The 20837-nt window shown below is 56.0% G+C and overlaps 1 protein-coding gene across 4 annotated transcripts; it reads right to left on the bottom strand.

The window, feature by feature from the left end:
- Positions 1 to 428: 428 nt before the first annotated feature.
- Positions 429 to 20052, bottom strand: MYL10 (myosin light chain 10). Of its 4 annotated transcripts, none has more exons than XM_038538848.1 (8): positions 12657 to 12790; positions 11131 to 11264; positions 8803 to 8895; positions 8222 to 8297; positions 7199 to 7303; positions 3663 to 3741; positions 964 to 1012; positions 429 to 685 (listed from the first exon to the last, which is right to left on the bottom strand). In XM_038538848.1, the coding sequence occupies exons 2-8, from the start codon at positions 11131 to 11133 to the stop codon at positions 587 to 589; spliced, it is 504 nt and encodes a 167-aa protein (XP_038394776.1). In that variant the 5' UTR covers positions 11134 to 11264; positions 12657 to 12790; the 3' UTR covers positions 429 to 586. The 4 variants fall into 4 exon arrangements, with proteins under 4 accessions (XP_038394776.1, XP_038394779.1, XP_038394777.1 ...); XM_038538851.1 differs by lacking the exon at positions 11131 to 11264 and adding an exon at positions 19946 to 20052 and having other exon boundaries at positions 436 to 685; positions 12657 to 12819; XM_038538849.1 differs by lacking the exons at positions 11131 to 11264; positions 12657 to 12790 and adding an exon at positions 19946 to 20051 and having other exon boundaries at positions 436 to 685.
- Positions 20053 to 20837: the final 785 nt, after the last annotated feature.

Genomic DNA, 20837 nt, shown 5'->3' with positions numbered 1-20837 from the left:
TCCTTGCCTACCCCTTGAAAGTCACTTGGATCCATCCAAACCCTGGCCTCCACCTTCTTGGCCTCTGCCCAGCTCCTAGCTGCAAGATCTGCCCTGCACGGCCCCTCCCCCTCCCCTTGTGTCCCCACCCCACTTCTTGTCCTCCTCACTGCATGACCTTCTGGCCCAGGGACAGGGCTGGCTCATCTGTGTGTCCCCCAGAGCAGCATCAGGTCTGGCACGCCCAAGGTGCTCAATAAAAGCTTCCTAAATGAAGGCAATGTCCTGTGGCCCAGCTGGGGATCATTAAAACTGTCAATTAGTTCTAAACACCAGCTCATCAGGAACAGTTGAGCAAAGCCGGGGGAAGTAAAAAGTTTTGGAAAAACCACCAACACAGGAATGTTTTGCTTTCTCACCAACAGGAGCATTAATCACGACAACTCAGGCCTCGTTAGTGTTATTTATTCTCCCTTTGCCCCCGAGCCATGGGGCCAGGGGAGCCTCTTCTTTGCACACGTGGGCTGTAGGGGCTCCCCGGTGGTCACCCCAAAACACCGCCGGTGTTTGCTGCCTCTGAATGGTGGGGGCGGGGATCCCTGGCCTCCTAGTCCTTCTCCTCACCGTGTGTGATGACGTAGCACAGGTTCTGGTAGTCCAGGTTACCACACACATCTGGCGGGAAAGCCGCAAACATCTGCTTGACCTGGAGAAGGAGCAGGGTGTCAGCTTGGACATGGGTGGAGTGGGGGCCAGAGCCGGGACGTCACCCGGGGGCGACAGGCAGAACATTGGTCCCCTCTCTGCAGACAGAGCCAGGGATTGAGGGCCCAGAGGCCAGGGTCCCGCAGCCACCCCCACTCCTCCTTGTCCCCCTCCAAGGAGTCAGCGTCTAAAGAAGAGCGATCTCACGGGGCTGGGGCTGGGCTGGGCAGGACCTCCCCCAGAAGATTCTAGGCAGTGCCCTGGAAAGCCCGCACTCACCTCCTCCTCACTGAACCGGTCTGCCTGGGTCATGAGCTTCTCTTTGATGCTGCTCAGGGGAGAGGAAGGGTCAGGTTCAGGGGAAGCACCACCCTGGGGTGTGCACATGCAGATCCCCAGTGGGGAGGGGGGGTTGTGAGAGATGACAGGCGGCGGGGAGGCGTTGTATGCCAGGAGGACACCAGCCAGGTGTCTGTGTGGCCTCAGATGGACTCCTCAATCACTGAGACTCAGTTTCCTCCTTTGTAACCCAGACTCTCCTCCAAGGTGGGGGACCAAATGAAGTGAAACTTGGGACCCTGCCATGACCTTAGGGCCCACTCTGATGGCCCACTGTGTGCTAATAATCAACCTCCAGGTTCCTGAGTGGAGCCTCTCGGCCTCGGTTCTAGATGCACCACAAGGTCAGTGGGTGGCTTGAGCTGACATCTGCATTGTGCCTTCGAGAGTACAAGGTGCTTGCGCTCCGCCAAGGCATGGGAAGGTCCTGCCTGGGTCTCCTTTGCTCCTCATAGCCGTGGGAAGCAAGTGCTATGAGCCCCCTTTCACAGGGAAAAACTGAGGTTCGAGAAACATCAGGATTTGCAGTGATGGTGGGGCCCGTGTCCCTGGGATGTCCAGGGGAACAGCTGCCTGCAGAGGTCAGAGCTGCCTGGGCCTGGAGGGGCGGCGAGAGGTGAAGCCCCAAAGAACTCCTGCCCCAGGAGCTCGGAGGGCCCCTAGGCCTCTCAGGGGGTACAGCAGGCAGGGAAGGACCAGAGGCCTGAGCCGGGCCCTGAGCACTGGCAGTGGCGAGCCCGCTAAGGACCAACGCACATTTTCCATTATTTATGTTACTGTGGGACAGTCACAGTTTCCAACTCTCCAAGCTGGGGACTGTTCTCAGACTCCATTTCAGCCAGAGCCTCTCTGTGGCCTGCCTGGCAGGTCGCCACAGCTTCCAGGTCCCGTATCCCCGGGTGGGGGTGGAGGGGACTTCAGTTCCCAAACTGGGTCCCTGAGACAGGCCTGGCCTTGCACTGGTGGGAGTAAAGGTGAGTCCCAGTAGAGGGGTTGGTCCAGGCCACTCCGGGGGTTGCCCTCATTGCCTCCTGGGGGCCCCCAAGAGGAGTGTTGGGAAGCACAGACCGAGGGAGGGGTGAAGGAGAGGGCCCCAGCCTGCAGGAACCCTGAACAAACCCCTCGCCTACCCTGGGGAGCATGTGACTCACAACTTTGGAGGGGTGGGGGTGGTGAGAAGGTGTGAGAGACAAGATGGACCTTCTCTGTTTCCCCTCTGCCCAGCCCCTGCCCTCTCCTGTCCCCCAACACCCCCATTATGTGATGATTCCAGCGGGCAGCAAATCTAGTCTCAAAGCCTTGGGGCACCTGGGTGGCTCAGTGGTTAAGCATCTGCCTTTGGCTCAGATTGCGATCCCAGGGTCCTGGGATCGAGTACCACATCAGGCTTCCCACAGGGAGCCTGCTTCTGCCTATGTCTCTGCCTCTCTCTGTGTGTCTCTCGTGAATAAATAAATAAAATCTTAAAAAAAAAAAAAGAAAAGAAAAGGGATGCCTGTGTGGCTCAGCGGTTGAGCGTCTGCCTTCAGCTCAGGGTGTGATGCCAGATCCAGGGATCGAGTCCCCCATCAGCCTCCCTGCGTGGAGCCTGCTTCTCCTCTGCCTGTGTCTCTGTATCTCTCTCTGTGTGTCTCTCATGAATAAATAAAATCTTTAAAAAAAAAAAAAAAAGCCAAGGCCTCAAGCATCATAATAGTCAGTAAGCCTGTGCCTGGGGAGGAAATCTTACCTGCCCCAGGCCACCCACAGGCCCAACGAGACCTCAGAAGCTCTGGAACGACTGCCCAGGGAGTTTGGTGTCCTAGCCTCTTGGCAGGCTGGCCCTGCCCACCGCCCTTGGCTCTGCTCGGGACTCTCACTGGGCTGAGGCACAGCAGGATGAGTGCCCCCACCTCCACAATGCCAGCCCAGTGGTCCCCAGGGCAGACACAGCATCCAGGGCCTGTTGCATGCAGGAGCTACCCCACTTAGACCCTGCCCACCTTTCCTTCCCTGCTCTCCCCCTACCTGTCATCCCCCATAGCCTCCGGCCACCCTCTCACCAACCCCACAGACCCCATGCCCTGTCCCTTCACTGCTGTGTTCCTGCATCTAGAACATTCCCTGCCCCAGCCTAGGCAGCACGTTGTTGCCCTTGAAGGCCCACTTCCACCCGCACTCCACCTCACCACTGGGAAATCTGCCCCTGGTGACCCCACACTCCTTATACACTTCCGTGTAAAAACGGGAACACTGAGTCCCAGAAAGGGGAAGAGACACCGAGCAATGACTGAGCTGGGCAGGGCAGTGCCCTCCTGGTTCCTGGCCAGACACTGCCCGAGCTGGCTAAGCATTGGGTGCCAGAGGAGAGTGGGGCACAGCCCACCCCGTCCTCACCCCAGCTCGCTTATCACCTGAGCATCTGGGGAAGGAAAGCCAAAAGGAAGGGCAGAGTGGGGACACCTGGGTGGCTCAGCAGTAGAGCATCTGCCTTTGGCTCAGGTGGTGATTCTGGGGTCCGGGGAACGAGTCCCACATCAGGCTCCTGGCAGGGAGGGAGCCTATGTCTCCCTCTGCCTATGTCTCTGCCTCTCTCTGTCTCACATGAATAAATAAATAAAATCTTAAAAAAAAAAAAAGGAAGGGCAGAGTGGACTTACAAATCAGCCTTGACGAAACCTTTTCCTTCGGTGTCAAAGACTTTGAAGGCGTGGAGAATGGTCTCCTCAGGGTCTGTACCTAGAAGCAGCACACACAAGGCAGGGAGAGAGCCAGGGTGAGGAGTACAGGCTGGGGCTGGGCAGGAGCTGGGCTGGGGGGGCGGGGGGGGGGGCTTCGTCCCCAGTGTCCACTCCACAGTGGGAGCAAGAGAAGGGAGATTTTTGAGAAACAAGGAGTAGGAGTAACAACCGAGGGCATTACATTTAGTTATGAGCAGCCTGCACAGCTGTACAGGGAGACCCCAACTGACCCCACCTTTTTTTTAAAAATAGATTCTATTTATTTATTAATCGGGGGGCGGGGGGAAGAGAGAGAGAGAGGCAGAGGGAGGAGCAGGCTCCATGCAGGGAGCCTGACATGGGACTCGATCCCAGGTCTCCAGGATCAGGCCTGGACTGAGGCGGCACTGCATGCTTAACTCTCCTACCAATGGACCTGATCTTATAAATGGAGAAACTTGAAGCTCAGAGGTCATGATTAGTGAGGGTGGGGGTTGGGGTGGGGTCACCTCTGGGCCTCTCTTGCTACCCACGACATGCACAGGTTGGAAAGACAGTGCTGTACTTGGGGCTTGAAGGCTGGGCTTGGGCAGGGGCACTGGTAGGTCTGCAAGATGGTCCAGGCCAGAGGTAGGGGTGGGTGGAGGGTGGTGGGCTGCGGGGGCACAGCCAGAGAAGTTCTGTTTTGTCACCTCCACTGTGTGGGCTTGGGGGGGAAGATGTCCTTAGAAGGAGTTGTCTATTACCACAATGGGACCCCCCTGGTTGTACAGCTGGGGAAACTGAGGCCCAGAGAGAGGCAGGGTCTCAACTGAGGCCTCATAGCTATGAATGACAGGAGACCTGGTGCTTTTTTCCCTCTGTCACACTGCCCCTCTATTCACTGCAGACCAGGCATGTCCTTGTCCTTTCTCAAGGCTCAGCTATGTCACCAGGGACGTGGAGGCAAAGGTGGTGTTTGTTACCCACCTCCCAGGATCAGTTCACAAAATGGGTCGCTAGTGATAAAGATCTGGTCAAATGTTGATCAGTGATGGTTACAAACCCCTCTGAGTGCTGTGTGCCATTTTAGTTCCTGGAAGCCCCAGGACACCCCATGTGGTGGGTACTGATGTCCTCAGTTTGTCAAAGAAGAAACCGAGACAGAGGACCTTGCCTGAGGTCCCCGCTGATAAGGGGAGGGAAGGTCTGAAACTGAGTCTCTGGACTCCAGAGCCCCCAGCTTGTCCTGCTGCTCTGTGTTCCCATCTGTCAGACTGGAGACACATACCGGGCAGGATGCTATCTGAATCACTCGGCGTCCCTGAATGACCGAGCCTGGCACAGTGCTGGCCACAGCTGTGGGCTTCCTCCAAGGAGGGCAGTAGGGACCTGGGGGGATTACCCAGTCCAGAGCCTCAGCCCAGGGTTCCTCTGGGGCAGAGCCCCAGGCACTCCAGATTCTGGTCTCAGAAGCAGAGGGGGTGCCCAAGGGATTATGGTGGGGAGCTGGTGGGAAGTCTTGGCCTCCCAGGGTTTGAGAGAGTCCTCCCTGCTGGGGCAAGCTGGCTCCAGCCCACCTTCCTAAGGACCAGTGGTCCCGGGCTCAGGCCCAGTGGCCAGAGCAGTGACCTCCTGGGCAATGACCCTGGCCCGACCCTCCCCTCTCTCCTGCCACAGAAGATCTCTGCTCTGTGGACTGCAAACCACAACAAATGAATGGGCTGCAGAGTGGCCATTGGGAATCATATGGCCAAGTGTCCTCATCCCAGTGAGAGGGATGAGAGGGTGCCTGCCCCAGCCCCCCTGACCCCTCTCCTGTCCTCACTGCGGCCAAGTGTGCAGGCTCAGCCAAGTTCATATGACAAGCTCAGATGGAGCCTGGTACCCCTGCAAAGATGAGAAAAAAGCTGCAGTCTCTTGGCCCCACCTGGCCTTGGATCATAGCTCTTAGCTCAGCCGTCACCAACATGAGCTTCGGGCCTCTGCCGCCTGCATAGAATCATTGGCTAGAGTCATGTATGTCTTTCCTGCAAGTATACCCCTACCCCAGCCCCAGGGGGTTCTGAGCTCTTCAAGGAGATGGTCACAGTCCCGGGAATAACCCCTAACAGCTTCCCGGAGGAGGGCCAGCTCCAGCTCCCCACTCACTCCATGTCTGGCCCTCAGTTTCCATGGAGGGTGGGGCCATTAGGTCACAGGTTGGCTTTCTAGCTCCAGGAACAGCCAGGACAGTGTGTGTGGAGGCTGTCGTACTTTCCAGCAGGCCACAACCCATGAGATTATTATGATTTGCTGCCAAACATCATCCGTGACGTTGCTAGGGTCACCCCTGTCGTGGGTTGAGGGTGACCCCCAGAACATATGCCTGTGTCCTTATCTCCAGAACCTGGAAATGTCACCTTACTTGGAAAAAGGGTCTTTGCAGATGTAAGGAAATGATGTTGAGATGGGGGGACCATTCTGCATTATCCCAATAGGCCCTAAATCCAGTGACAATTGTCTTTCTAAGAGTGAGGGACGGGGAGATGGCCAAGCAGAAGAAGAGGGGGCCGTGTGACCACAGAGATAGGGATGGGAGGAGGCAGCTACCAGGAGCCAGAAGAGGTAAATAAGTGGGGCTCTCCCCTTGAGCCCCTGATGGAAACTCTTGTCCAGATTTCAGACTTCTAGATGCCAGAAATGAGAGAGAACATTGCGGCTTTTTTGAGCTGTCAAATTTGTGGTTCTTTGAGCAGCCTCAGGAAACCAATACAATTCCCATTATACAGACAGAAAACTGTGGTGCAAAGCCTGGCCCAAGGTCACCCTGGGGATCAGTGGGCGGCCACCAAGCAAGGGCAGCCCGAGTGTGGGTGGTGATGTGTGTGGGGAGGAGTCTCACCTCCCAGGGAGTCACAGCCCAGGAAGCCTTGAGCCCAGGAAAATGCTGCTAAGGAGCAAAGGGTAGCTCCCTGGGGCCCAGAGAGAAAGGGGCCGGGATTGTCCTGACCACTGCCCTGACCCCACACCCTAGGCCTGAGGCTGCATCTCAGGAGGGGCAATGGTTAGAGCGAGGAGTCATGGTTGGGGTTCTATCCCAGCCACTTTGATGCTGGGGCACCTGGCACAGGGATGGTGACCTCTGAGCCTCTAGATCCATTCCCTGGAAGCTGTGTGAATGACCCTCCTGGTACTGGGGTCAGTCACGGTAGCTTCCAGAACCCCCTTCCCAGTATCCTTCCTCCCGTTGGCCATGAGGCAGAGCAGGTAAGATGAGCCCGGGGATAGGGAAGTGAGGCTGGGGCCCCGTCCTGATGTTGGGCGGAGGGTTTTCACACAAACTGTCCCCTCCCATCCCGCAAGGCAGGCATCATTACAGTCACTCCTACTCTGAGTAGAGGTAGAAACTGGGGCGGGGCCCAGGAGGCATCCGGGGCTATACCATGCCCCCAGCTGTCTGCACACAGGGCCAGGCTGCCCATGCCCTCCCCAGGGCCACCTGGAGCCCCACTCACCCTTCAGTTTCTCCCCAAACATGGTCAGGAAGACGGTGAAGTTGATGGGCCCAGGGGCCTCCTTCACCATGGCCTCCAGCTCCTCATTTTTCACATTGATGCGGCCTGGGGGAGGAAGGGGGGACACCCAGGATCACCATGAGGCACAGAGGGCATCCTGCCCGCCAGCAGCCCAGGACAGCAGAGCTCAGAACCAGGGAGCGTCCTGCAGGGTCTCCCAACTCTACTCTCCCACTTCCCCCACCCCGACTCAGCCCTCAGGCCCTGCCCACCTCCTGGGGGACCTTAGAAGGGGGACACATTCAGCCACAGTTAGCCTGGGGCTGCCCCCAGCCTCACCACCCCCACTGCTGCCACCTGGGCCTCCCTGGAAAGGAGAGCAAGTGGGTGATTATCTCCATTTCACAGATGAAGGAACAGGCCCAAAGAAGCCGAAACAGAGGTGCAGAGCTCAGAGCGCATATGCTCCAGGAGGAGGTCACCTGGGGTCGGGTGGGGGGACTCGGGAGTTCCTCATGGTCCCAGTGGAAAACCGTACCTCCAGGAGCTCAAAGCTTAGTTCAGACATGACTTGGTTATGCCCCCTTCCTGCGACCTGAACCCCCACCCCGTTCATGCCTTAAGGCGTCTCTGTGGGCCCTTAGAAAGGGCAAAAGCCTCCCTTGGCAGCCGAAGCCCAGTAGCCTTGAGTCCTGTGGACATGTCCAGCCTCCTCCCCGAGCATCTCCCCCTGCTCTCTTGCCCTCTTACCCCACCCCAGCCTCCTAGGCCAGGCCTTTGCATGGGCCATTCATGCACCTGGTGCCCGCCCTGCATCCCTGGCCCAGACTGCCTCGAACCCCCAGGAACCTCCCCTGACCTTCCAGGCACCGGCCACCCCTCCCCTGTATCCCCATGGCACCCAAGCCCCTCACACCCATTACAACTGCTGCCCTGGCCTGTCCCCAGGCACCCACTCTTTCCAGAAGGCCTGGGCTCAGTTCTGCCCCAAGCGCTGAGCTTCCCCAACTACTGGTCACCCACCCAAGGCAGCAAAGGTGTCCCTCAGGTCCTCCTTGTCGATGAAGCCATCCCGGTTCTGGTCCATGATGGTGAAGGCCTGGTGGAGACATGGGTACTGAGCAGCCACCTACCCACTCGTCCAAGCCTGAGCCCCTCCCCAGACCCCCCCCACACACACCCGGGGCTGTTGTCTTGCACACTGCTGTCTGGATAACCTCAGTACAGACCCCTCTGGCCGGCTGGCGTCCTGGCTCAGCATGGCACGAGCACAAGAGTGTTGGCTAACCCACTCAGCTCCCCCTGCACACCTGGGGCGCTATGGCCCTCCCTCACTTCATGCTGCAGCAACCCCATTTCACAGAAAGGGAAACTGAGGCTCAGAGAGCAGAAGGACTCGCCTGAGGTCATGCAGCAAGCAAAGGCTTAGGCAGAGAGGGGCAGGGGTTTGCCCAAACACAGCAAGTCACACCCCTAGGCGTGGAGGTGCACCCCGGCAGCCTCTAAGGGGAGTGACATCATCACCCCCACAGACTGAGGGTGACCCGGGCCTTGCCGCCCCCCCTCCCAAGTGCTTTTTCCATGCATCGCACTGACCAACCAACCTCTTTAAACTCCTGGATCTGGGATTGATCAAACATGGAGAAGACGTTAGAGCTGGCTCCGCCTTCTGCTCTCTTGCGGGCTCTCCGCGGTGCCTGTGAGGTGCCAGGTGGGGTGCTGCAGGAGCCCTTCCTCCAGAGGTCACCATGCATCCTGTCCGCCCCCCACGCCTCACCCCCCAGAGTGCCACCCACGGTCCCAAACGACACGGCCGCCCCGGGCGGCAGGGTGCAGCAGGCGGACAGGGAGACTTGTGGGTAAGCAGAGGCTGGAGGCTGGGGACCCCCCACCTTCCTGACCCAGTATGGGGAACCCGAGCAGTATACTAGAGAGGACCACATCTCCCTGTGTTGGGCCACATCTCCCTGTGTCGGTCCCTCCTCGGGGCTCCTCTGCGCCCACCCAGGGCCCAGCAGCCAGAGCTCAGGACCCATCTCTACAGCAGGCAGAGCAGGTGACCATCCACGTGGAGGGTCTCTGGCCAGCCGTCCTGCCTCCACATGCCTCTCTCAGGATATTAGGGGCCTGAGAGCCCGCCATTGAGCATTCCCCGAAAGCTCTGGGTCCCCAGGACCTTCCCCACCAAGGGGACCTCACCCACAGCAGTATTCACCAGGAGTTGGCCACAAGGGGAAGGACAGCCCGGGCTTCACGGGGCAGGAGGGGGCAGGGGTGGTCCCAAGCCCCTGTCCTCCCCCCCCTCCCCAGGACCTGGGCTTCCCCTGCCCACCCCGAGCCCCTGTGTGGTCTCCCCTCCCCGAGCTCACGCCTGTCCCCCCCCCCCCACCCTGCACTCACCCCCACTTCCCCTCCGGCTCCCAGGCTCAGGAGCAGCAGCGCCGGCTGACTTATAATTAGCTTTTACTGGGTGCTTTGTCTCCACTAATCCTTTGAAAGGGGGCTGGCAGGGCAGCCAGGACGTTATGGTGCTGTAAAACCTCTGTAATATTTATAAATCCCTTCAGACATCATAAAGAAAGGAACCTCCCTGCGGGGCTCATCTCACATAATTACATACACATTTCCCTCTGATTAATAAAAAACAATCACTTCCGCCTGTGGGCTAGTCTACCCTCTCTCTCCTAGGACCTGCCCTCGGCCTGGGTGTCCCCCATCCTGCCTCAGCCAGCCTATTACGTCCCTCTTGTGGCACGTCACCCCGCTGTGTGCCAGGCCCTCCTCCAGGACACCCAGGAGAGGACGGGATTGTTCGCTCGGACTCCCCAGGAGCACCCTGAGCCTCAGGGCCCTGACCAGCCAACCTCCTGCTCTCCCAGCTGGGACCCTTCCGAAAGGAACACCTCACGGCGGAAGGGCATCCCCCAGACCCGAGTTCAAATCCTCTCTTTGCCGCTCACAGCCCTGCGATGTTGAGAAAATCAGTTGCCTGCTCTGGAGCCTCCGTGTCCCCATTTATTAAACCAAGATGATGCCCACCACAGAGCATCAGGACATTTATTAGGTGCCTGCTGACCTCTAGCCAGGCCCTGTGCCCGGTCCCAGGGACCTCGTGCCAAATCAGGCCCTGCTTTGTCCCCAAGGATACCCCCCACCTCCCTGTCCAGCTGGGAGACAGATGATCAGTAGAGAGTGATGGAGGGAGTGACAGACACTGAGAACACAGGGAGGCCCCTCTTCTGCTGGGGTATTCAGAGCAGACCTCTCAGAGGAGGTGGCTTCTGAGCTGAGGTTGACAGCCAGGTCAGAGTTCTCAGGCCAGGAGGGAGAGTGAAGGTGTGAGAGCCAGAGACTTGGAAGTGCCGTGCCATTGAGAGCCTGCAGGGCCACCCCAAGGGCTGGAGACTGGGGCAAGGGGCGGGCAGCAGGGCAGGCCCCATGGCAGTCTGCATAGGACCTGGGCCATCCCAGAATATCAACCCCGATCCCCCAGGAGCCATGTCCTCTCAACAGGAGCAGTCCTGCCTCTGCCATGAAACCTCCAAGCCTAGCCCACCCTGCCTCCCTCTAGCCTCCTCTTCCTCGTTCCTACCCACCCTCCACCACCACTTCACCTCGGCAGCCCCCCCACCAAGTCCAGGAGACAGAGGCCCAAATTGGGACCTACATGGATAGACTGGCCATCCTTTAAGGACAGTCCAGGGCAGGCCAGGTGCAGGGATAACATCAAGGGTGAAGAAAAAGGTCAGGACCAGGGACAACACAAGGTCAAGGTCAAGGATGTCAGTGAGAGGAGCAAGGTCAAGGTCAGGGTGAGTTCAGGCATGAGGTGAAGGCCAGAATCACAAATGAAGTCAAGGTCCCAGGATGAGGTCAGAGTCGAGGGATGAGGTCAGGGTCAGGAGGCAGGGCAGCCCCAGCCTTCCCCCTACCATGGTCTGAAGTGCTCCCTCTCGATGCAGCAGGGCAGGCAGTTCTCAAAGATGGCTCTTTAAATAGTGCTCCAGGTCCGGACAATAGTTTGGAAGGTGACAGAGGACAGGATGGAGGCCTCCCTGCCAGGCACCTGTCAGGGGCCATTTGGAGTGGGTGGGGACCAGGCACTGTCCAAACCGCAGGATCTCCGCCTGTTCTGGGCCAAGCGGATCTCTGCACCCAAGAGACCATGGCCCAGGAAGGGGCACTGGGCTGAGAACGCACAGTATGTTGAGGCCTGGGACCAGCTGGGAGGACTTGGCCTTGGGCCATTTGAGGTCAACAATGCTTCCAAGGCAGGGCCGCCCTCACCAGCTGGGAAAATTCACGGCTGCAACATGGCCCAACCCCTTGGGCTGTGTGACTTGGAGTGGGTCACCATCCTTCACCGGTGCAAAGGGGCAAGCACGTATCAGCCCCAGTCAGCTCAGGGAGAGGCCCCTCAAGCAGTGCGACTACTGCCTAGTGGTTGGTTACCAGTGCTACCATTACCCCCTCCAGCCCTCAGGCCACTGAAAACATCTGGGGAGCTGAAAAAGCAGAGACAGCCAAAAGAAAAGTGGAACCCCAAGTGGAGCCAAAAGAAAAGGTGACCCCAATGAGAGAGAATTGGAAAATGAGATCGCCATTCCACGCTGGCCACACGTACCCCCAGACGTGGACCATCCCCACCAGGCCTGATCCAGCCCAAGAATTCTCCAGCAGATGTGCCAAGCCAAGCCCGCACCTGTCCCTGGCAGGACCCCATGTGTCCAGCACAGCCCAGCAGCCCCCATCCGTCCAGCCAAGTTGGCTCTCATGTGGGACCCACCACCTCTGATCTGCTGCCAGGGCCGGCAGTGCTGGGCTCAGGCAGCGAGCCCACCCGGCTCCAGGCACTGCACAGCTTAACTGTCCCTGGAGCTGGTCTCCAGGCCTCCAGGCCCCAGGATGGCTGATCCCTGCCTTGGGGGAGGAAACGTGATGATGACAATAAGAGCAGCAGCTCACGTTTATAAAAGGGTCAGGGCATGTTCTAAAACATGCGTCCTCACCCCCATTTTCCAGGTGACAAAACTGAGGCTCTCACAGGTGAAGTCACTCATCTAAGGCTGAAAGCAGTGGTTCCAGTGGTTCTGGAAAGTTCTGCCCATCCCGATGCTCACCTCCCTGACCTCCCTGGGACGTAGGATGGAAACTTCCACACTGAGCTGGGGCCAGGACTGCCATCCTGACCCCTGGCAGGGACCAACCACATGCTCCACAGGCGCCCAGCAGGCTGGGGTGAACGCAGGAGATGGGCTGTGTAAATGCGGCAGGTCCACAAGGAGGGGCAGGGGGCTGCTGCCCGCACCAGCTATGGGGAGCTGCCCTTCGTTGCCCAGTCCGCGAGCCTGGCCCTGCGTGGGGAGAGATTTGCCATCTGGGGCTTTACCACCTGCTTCCTGCTGGCCAGAGGCCTCCTAAGCTCCTGCCTCTGGGGATCACCACCCAGGACTCTCACCCACGGAGGGGCTCCGGAGGTCAGGCCAGTCCCGCGTGAGTGAGCCACCCAGCTGTCAGGAGGAGGGAAATGCAAGAGGGGATGGCAGTGACAACAGGGGTTCCATACGCTTAGCAAACTAGTCCTGATGTCCTGATGTTTTCCTTGCCCGGCCTCCTTCTCCCTGTAACAAAAGTGGGGAGCCCTGATCAAAAACCTGGTCGGGACTGTGATAACTGACAGGAGAGATGGGGGGAGAACTTTTGTCCCTGGGGCGAGCAGGGCTGTGGCGAGGGGGTGGGCCTGCAGGGCCCCGAGCCAGGAAGCTGTGAGCTCTGCCTACGTCGTCGGCCCTCACTTGGCCAGTGAGCTGGCGGCGATGGCGAGTCTGTTGCCATTGCCGTCCGGGCCACACTGTTTGGCCCAATGGACCATGGGGTGGTCCCCAAGGGGCCTGTGCTTTCAGCCAGGGGCCTCCTGGGAGTAAGTAGCTTCAGAACTGGAATTCCAGGTCAGACTGGGGAAGTCAGAGGAGTACTTAGCCCCTTGTGAAGAGCACCCCACTTTCCAGAGGGCAACTCAAGGTCCCAGGGGTCACCAGACCTGGAAGGGAGCTTGAAAGGCATCAACTGCCTTTCAACATGGCCTGTCCCCTGCGAAGTGACAGCTGTCACCCACATCACGAGGGAGCAAAGTGGGCCAGGTGACCTCGCCTATTACATCTCTCCTAACTGTCCCTTCTAATTCTTCATGGTCAGCAGGCTGTCCTCTGCCCCCCAGGCCTCCCTCCTGGCCGGCCACCCTCTTGACCTTCACCATTTTCCCGATGATTTGCGAAATCTCCTTCCTCCAAGCCTTTGACCATGGAGAGTATTCCCTCACCCCAACCACACCTCCATCCTCCTACTTTCTTTTCTATCATCTCTCACTTCCTCCTGGAAGCTTTCCTTGGTTTCCCTTCCCTTCCCTCCTCCACTACAATCACTGCTTCTCTCTGACCTCTGCTCTGTAGATCTGTGACTACCTGCCTTTCCCTTGGCCTAGGACCTTACTGTCATTGCTCCTTGGCCTCCAGCCACCTGGCCTCTAGGAGCACAGAGGCCTCAGTAATTCTGGCCTCCAGGAGTTGCTCATACATAACCTTCCACATGGGGAACCATTGTTAGAGACTTTCTGGCTAGAGTGATCTCAGAGATCCAGTGGAATCCACTGGCCCTCTGAGCCCTGCTAGATGCTGAGTGTCCTTTGCAGACTCTCTCAAGTGACTCTTGCTTTGCACATCATCTGTGATGGGGAACTTACCACTTCCCCAAGCAGAGGCAACTCAGAATTGGCAAATGCTCATTGATTATCTGCTGTGGCCCTACCCGGGTGTTCTGGGAGACTAAAAACTCATCCTTGACAAATTCCTGGGTTTGAATCATTTTAGTAACACAGTCAGACAATGTATGCTGCGTGTATTCATTCATTCATCAAATATTTATGGGTACTTTTGAGTGCTGAGCATTGCAGACACAGACATGAAAAAAACAGGTATGGTTTCAAGCGTGAGGGGACAGAGCACCATGACCTGTCAGAGGAGGCTTTATGGGCTGCGGTCCATCTGACTGTGACTCGAAGAATGAGGACAAAAACGGGAGTTGTCATTGCTCTGCGGAAGAGCAGGGGGATGTGTAGGACATCCCAGAGCACTCACAGAGCTGCCCAGATATGAAGGCATATAAAGTGAGGGGCCAGGGTCAGGCAGGATTGGGGAGCAGAGGGGCCAGGGGAGCTCAGGGGCGGCAGCCGAACCCTCCAGAGGTGACCCAGGCAGGGACTGGCCAAGAGTCCCCAAACCTGGCTCGGAAGCTCCCTCTTCTGGTTTGGGAGTGACTCCTGACCCCTTCTCCCCCTTCAACCGTCAAACCCAGTCAAACCCATAGCTCTTTTTACAGCAGGATGCCATAGCCACAGGCCCCTTGAACAGGATGCATCATCCGTGCTTCTGCAGAGTGAGTGAGTTTGCCAGCCTGCCCAGCTACAGCCATAAAACAGGCGGAGGCATTCCGGGAGACATTCTTCTTAGCTTTAAAGGCTTCTCTGTCTTTTCTAAGTGGTTCCAAATTAGAGGAAGGCTCCAGACAGGGGCGGGCCTGGGGAGGAGGGGACACGAGGGAGTTTGGGAAAAGACAGACCCTCCCCCTAATTGTCTTCAAAACCTTGGTCCTCCCGTCTGGTAATTAGGGAGTTGACAGTGCAAAAGGCAATTTCCTTTGGGGTAAGAGGGAGAAAACAGCTAATTGGCTCTAAGTCTGGGTTCTGGCTGAAATATTAACTACAGGGTGGTGGGCTGCTCTGGCCTGACCCAGGCTCTGGCCCTGGTCACTAGGAAGTAGGGAGGGAAAGGCCAAGGAGCCATGCTGCCTTGGGCAGGCCAGTAAGGCATGTGGTGCTCCCTCTCCCCAGCCCCCGCACCCCTGCCCCTTGCGAGCTCCGGCCCACTGTGCCGGTAGCGCATGTTGGATATCCCTCGGCTCCATGCCGGGTTTATTGTTCTGGATTCTGAGTGGGGAGCATCGTCCTCAAGGAGCATGCACTCCCCGGTATTGGGGGCCTAGCCTCCTAGAGCTTATTTGGAGAGCCTCTGGGGTGGGGAGGAAACCGCTCCTCTGCCCAATCTCTGATTTCATTACTGAGGATGTCAGAGGGAGGTGGGGGTGGTGACAAGTCAGTATCAGAACCCAGACTTCCGGACCCCGGGCTTGCAGGAGGTCCTTCCCACGTGCTCACCTCTCCTTTCTCAGACCCACGTGGCTGCAGAGGTAGACAGGGCTGGCCTGCTGACCAGGTTACAACTGAGAGAATTCAAATGTCCAGTAATGGGAGCATGGGGCTCTCGGTGCAGCATTACCCACCCCAGAAAGTGAGGGTGACATGTCTTGCCAGCCACAGTAGCCACAAGGCAGGTGAGACCCAGCACCAGCTGTGAGTTATTGCAGGGATTCAGCAGCACAGAAGCAACCTAGTGATTATAGTTCAGAGTCAGCTCAACTCAGACATGCGATTATAAAAGTGAACCTGTCCTTGGGCTGCATGAATAGAGGTCTAAATCCTCAATCCAGGGAGGTGACAGTACTACCTTCCACTGACTTACACAAACAATAAGAGACCTATGCATGGATTGTGGCTGAGAAGCGAGGGGCTCTCAACTGGAGAGAAACAGCTTTAGTGGAGAGCATCACTGTGGCAGCTTTGTCAGTTTATCAGCTGGGCCATCGCCTGTATACCCACCTGGTTGGGACCAGCACTCTACAGTCGCCATCTTCCCTCCCCCTGGTGTTTGTAGCTAGGCTCACCACCTGTCTCCCAGCTTGGCCCCTTGGGAAGAACTTTCCCTAGGTTACCCCCACTTAAATCCAATCATTTGGGTTATTAGTTATTGCCATGTGGAGAATCACACCCAAATTACAGGGGTGCATTCACGGTTCTATGAGTCAGAAATCCAGGAAAGGCATAGTGAGGGTAGCTTATGTCTGCTTCATAACATCTAAAGAATGTTCCCACAGCTGGGAAGACATCAAGGCTGGGGACAGCTGGACGGCTAGTGCTAGAACCATTCAAGGCTTGACGACTCACATGTTTGGCGTCTGGGCCCAGAAGACTTGAAGCCACGGCTGTCAGACTTCTATGTGGTGGCTCAAGACACCAGCACTGCTATCCCAGCAAATGAGGTGGAAGCCTGTGGCGTCCTGTGACCTGAGCTCAGAAGTCACAGAGTGACACTCCTATCCTACTGTCTTGGTCAAAGCGGGTCACCAGGCCTGCCTGGTGGCAAGGAGAGGCCGTCTAGACCCTGCCTCTTGAAGGAATGCACCAAAGTATTTGCAGGCATTCTGCAACTGCCACTCCCAGCCAGCCTGGGCTCGGGGGAGCTCAGAAAGTGGCCTAAGCTCACAGACCTGGTCGGTAGAGGAGTCAGCATCCAGAGACAGTCTGGGGGGACTCTGTCCTACCGCAAGTATGTGAGCCCAGAGAGGCTTTCCAGAAAGCTCACCTGGGGCCAGAAAGTGTGGTAGGTGGTCACTCTCTCTCCACAGCCAGAAGGCCTGAGTTTAGACAGGGGCCAGAGCAGGGATGAGAGGCCGGGGCCCCTGGTTCACAAAGAGGCGGACACCCCTTATCCCACTGGACAGCTCAGGAAACTGAGGCCCGGAGCACGGAAGGGCTGGGTCAAGGTGCCACTGTGAGACTCACACCCCATCCCCCAAGGGCTACCTAGAGCAGAGCCAGGAGATGCGAATGGGCCCTCCCTTGAGACGCAGGGTGTCCCAGTGGCAGATGGTAGCTCAGGCAGGGCTTGGGCTTGGGGCCCTCCCAGGGGCCCGGAGGCTGCCAAACAGGCCCAATTTGCTGTACTAATATGTGCTTTCTGCTGCTTGGAGCCTCCTCACACCCTCTCCTGTGAGCCGGGCCAGCGGCAACAGAACAAACTATAATTATGTCAGCCACACCCTGCTGCCCTAGTTTAGCAATTAGCCAAGTTGCCCAGCATCCAGCAGCTTCCACCCCAGCCTGGCTCGGGGTGGAGTCAATCAGAAGCCGGGGGTGGGGGGCGAGGGGCCGCTTTTTAAAGTCCCCACCTATCCTCACCCAGAAATGAATCTGCAAATGGGGCTTCCTTCCCCAGCTGGCCACCTATGGCTCTAGCCAGGCCTCAATCACCGAGCCGGGGCCCCCCACCCCACCCCACAGGCTGGGGCCCCCACGGTGGAGCGGACAGTGAAGAGCAGAGCCTTCCCCGGAAGACATCCCTCCCTGGTGCCCAGGCTTATGGGCTGATCTGTAGGGGGACTGGCAGTACAGCCACAGGCTGAGCATCAGGTAGACCTGGGGCAAGTCCTGCTAGGCGCAGCTGCTCCGTGGCCTCCCACATCGCTCAAATTCCCCAAGATCACCTCATCTTCACCCGTAACACAGAGTGGCTCATTAGCACATTGTTTCAGCCAGGCTTTGGCTTTTTGTCTCTCTCCTGTCTTTACCCAAGCCCTGGGTTTCCTCCTTGGCCTCTGATTCCATGCCTCAACCTGACCAGTCCTTTTGATCTAGAATCCCAGGTGTCCAGCAATTCTGAATGCTGCCTCTGCTGCAGGAGGCCAAGGCTCCTTGGATATGGTACATAGTGACCTTCAGGTTTGTCTTTAATCTCAGACATCCAGAGCCAGTCACCGAGGCAGGAACACCGTGCGCAGCTCCAGGTGTACTGCCACCACCTAGAACCTAGACTACAAGGGAAATGGTAACATCTACAGTGAGCAGTGCACAACCCCAATGGCTGCACGTGGCAACCCTTCTCCAAGGTGCATAGTCTCAACTCTTTCTCTCAACCAAGTATGATATGTGTCCTGGGGGCACAGGTTCAGCCACCCACCTAACCTCTCCTGCGGGACTGCTAGCCCAGAAGGATGATGTTCTCTAGGAAGTAGAGGAAAGACTTCTTCCCCACTCTCTTCTGGGTTGGTGCTATCCTAGAGTTCTGAATACAGTTCTGGTCTACTCTGTGGGAGAAACAGATAACACTGAAGGAGATATTGCTGGAACTTGGGAGATGGTAACAACCCAGACCCACATTGTCCGGGTCTAGCTGGGGCTGTGAGTCAGCAGATAGCCCAGCAGAACTTCTCAGACCTCAGGCTTACAGAACTGGATTGATCATGATCATTGTTCACGGGACACCCTCATCACTGGATCATGCGTGGCTTTTGCTTTTTCTTCATTTAACTGATTGATTGATTGATATCATGAACACCCATGAGCCCTTCATCTGACCCAATAACTAGAATATCACCAATAACTTGTATCCCATCCAGCAAAAGCCACCTGAATTTTATCCACTCTCTTGCTTATTTTTGTTTTATTACATATTCATGTATGCAAAAAAACATATTCATGTATGCTTACAAAATACATTGTTTAGCCTTGTTCATTTTTATTATTTATTATTTTTTAAAGTAGGCTCCATACCCATCATGAGGCTTGAATTCACAACCCTTAGATACAGAGTTGATCACTCTATTGACTGACCCTGCCACGTGCCCTTAGCCTTTCTTATTTTTAAACTTTAATTTAAAAGTACAGCAAAAGTCTTCTGGGACTTGTTTTTTCACTCAACATTATATTGCTAGGTATAGAAAATTGAATGACTGGCTCCAATCTTTCTCACCTCCCAGGTCAGCACCTTTGCCCTGGCCTTACTGTGGGCAGACTATTTTCCTGCCCCAAGACTTTGGGCTTAGCCATGTTGTGGTGCAAGGTCAAAAATTCAAGCACTGTCTTGATATCTTGGAGCAGAGTAGCACTCGTCAATCCACAGACCTTTGACTGAGGCAGGGCTGCCAGCCAAGCTCAGTCTAGATTAGCTGAGATCAAGCTACCCCCGGCCAAACTGTAGATTCATGAGAAGGAAGGACTATTGCTTTCACTGTTGAAGGGAGACTTGGGGTATTTGTTATGCGGCATTATTGTGTCAATAGCTGACCGTTACACTGAAATTCATCTGTCTTGTCATGTGAAGCTGTATGTGGTTTATTCTCATAAAGGTCACTGCCTGGGTGGCTCAGTGGTTGAGCATCTGATTTTGGACTAGGTTGTGATATGGGTTCCTGAGATCAAGTCCCATATCAGGCTCCCCATGGGGAGCCTGCTCCATCTGCTATGTCTCTGCCTCTCTCTCTGCATCTCTCATGAATAAATAAATAAGATCTTTAAATATATATATATATAATTAAAAAATAGAATCTTTAAAAAAAAGAAAAAGAAAAATATTTTAAAAGAAAAAGAAGTTCTCTGTTTTAATGTAGCTAAATGTCTCCATCTTTTCTCTGAGGACTGGTGTTTCTTGAACCTTCTTTATTAGCAGCAAACAATACCAACCACAGCTAGTACTATATTTTCTATAACAGGGATAAGTGAGATTATGTCAAATTCACATGATAAAATACTGTGTTGCAGTTAAAAATCATATATCAGGTGAATATTATGATATAAAAAGACAATCACATTATAATAAGTAAAAATAGCAAGTGACAAAATATCACAGAGGATTCTATTTCAGTGTGTGCTGGATGAACTGGAGGCTGCCCACCTTGCAATAGGCCCAGACTTGGAATAAAAAGCAAATAATTCGAGTCGGGTACATCCCTGCAGGGAAGAGAAGAGAGCCCTTTACTGCTGGGGCAGGTTTATTGTGATCAAGCCGGGCTCCCGCCGGCAGACCTACCCTTCCAAAGGGAGTCAGGCCAAAGCTGCACTGCTAAGGGAAGTATATTCACCTTGATTTGAAATTGGCCTGTGTTCTTCTGAGAAAGAAATCATGAAAACAGTGCTGGCTTTGGGGACATGTGCGTAGCTCTTGTCCTCCTGAGGGTGACCATGTAGCTCTCTCTGGCAAGGTCCTGAGCTGGGCCGGGCCACCCACCTGCATCACAAGTGAGGTGTCAGAATGGGGTGGGGGTGGGGAGCAGATGGGGAGGGTCTGGGGATTTTTCTATCAGAGAAGCTTAGGAGCCACATTCTATTGGAAGGAAGGACTTGAATTAAAGTTGAAATTCATACAGGGGTGCCTGGCTGGCTCAGTTGGTAGAGCTTGTGACTCTTGATCTCGGGGTCCTGAGTTCAAGCCCCATGCTGAGCATGGAGCCTACTTAAAAAAAAAAAAAAGTTAAATTCATATAACAAGTGCCCTGATTATCCATACTGTCTGTTTCAGGTGGCTGGAGCCGGGGACAGGGGCGGGGGCACCTGTAGAGAGACTGGTGGGAGAGCTAAGACCCCTAAGCCGGACCCCTAAGCCGGGGCACCTGGGGTGGCTCAGTGGTCGAGTGTCTACCTTCAGCCCAGGGCGTAGTCCAGGAGACCTGGGATTGAGTCCCACATTGGGCTCCCTGCCTGGAGCCTGCTTCTCCCTCTGCCTGTGTCTCTGCCTCTCTGTGTCTCTGTGTCTCTCATGAATAAATAAATAAAATCTTAAAACAAACAAAACCCCTAAGCCATCCCTCGTGCCATGTCTGGTCTAGAGTCAGAGGGTGGGAATTTCTTTCTCCAGAGGGGAGGGGAGGAGCATCCAGGATAGGAAGGCAAAGCCCAGGATGCATCAGACAGAGGGATTGTGTGGGGAGAGGGGCACAGGAAGAGAGAGAGCAGGAGGAGGGCCCTTCCCCTCCC

The sequence above is a fragment of the Canis lupus genome, chromosome 6 (assembly GCF_011100685.1).
Source record: "Canis lupus familiaris isolate Mischka breed German Shepherd chromosome 6, alternate assembly UU_Cfam_GSD_1.0, whole genome shotgun sequence".
Taxonomy (NCBI): Eukaryota; Metazoa; Chordata; class Mammalia; order Carnivora; family Canidae; genus Canis; species Canis lupus.
The sequence above is the reverse complement of the archived record's forward strand: the minus strand, read 5'-3'. Positions and strand labels throughout refer to the sequence as shown.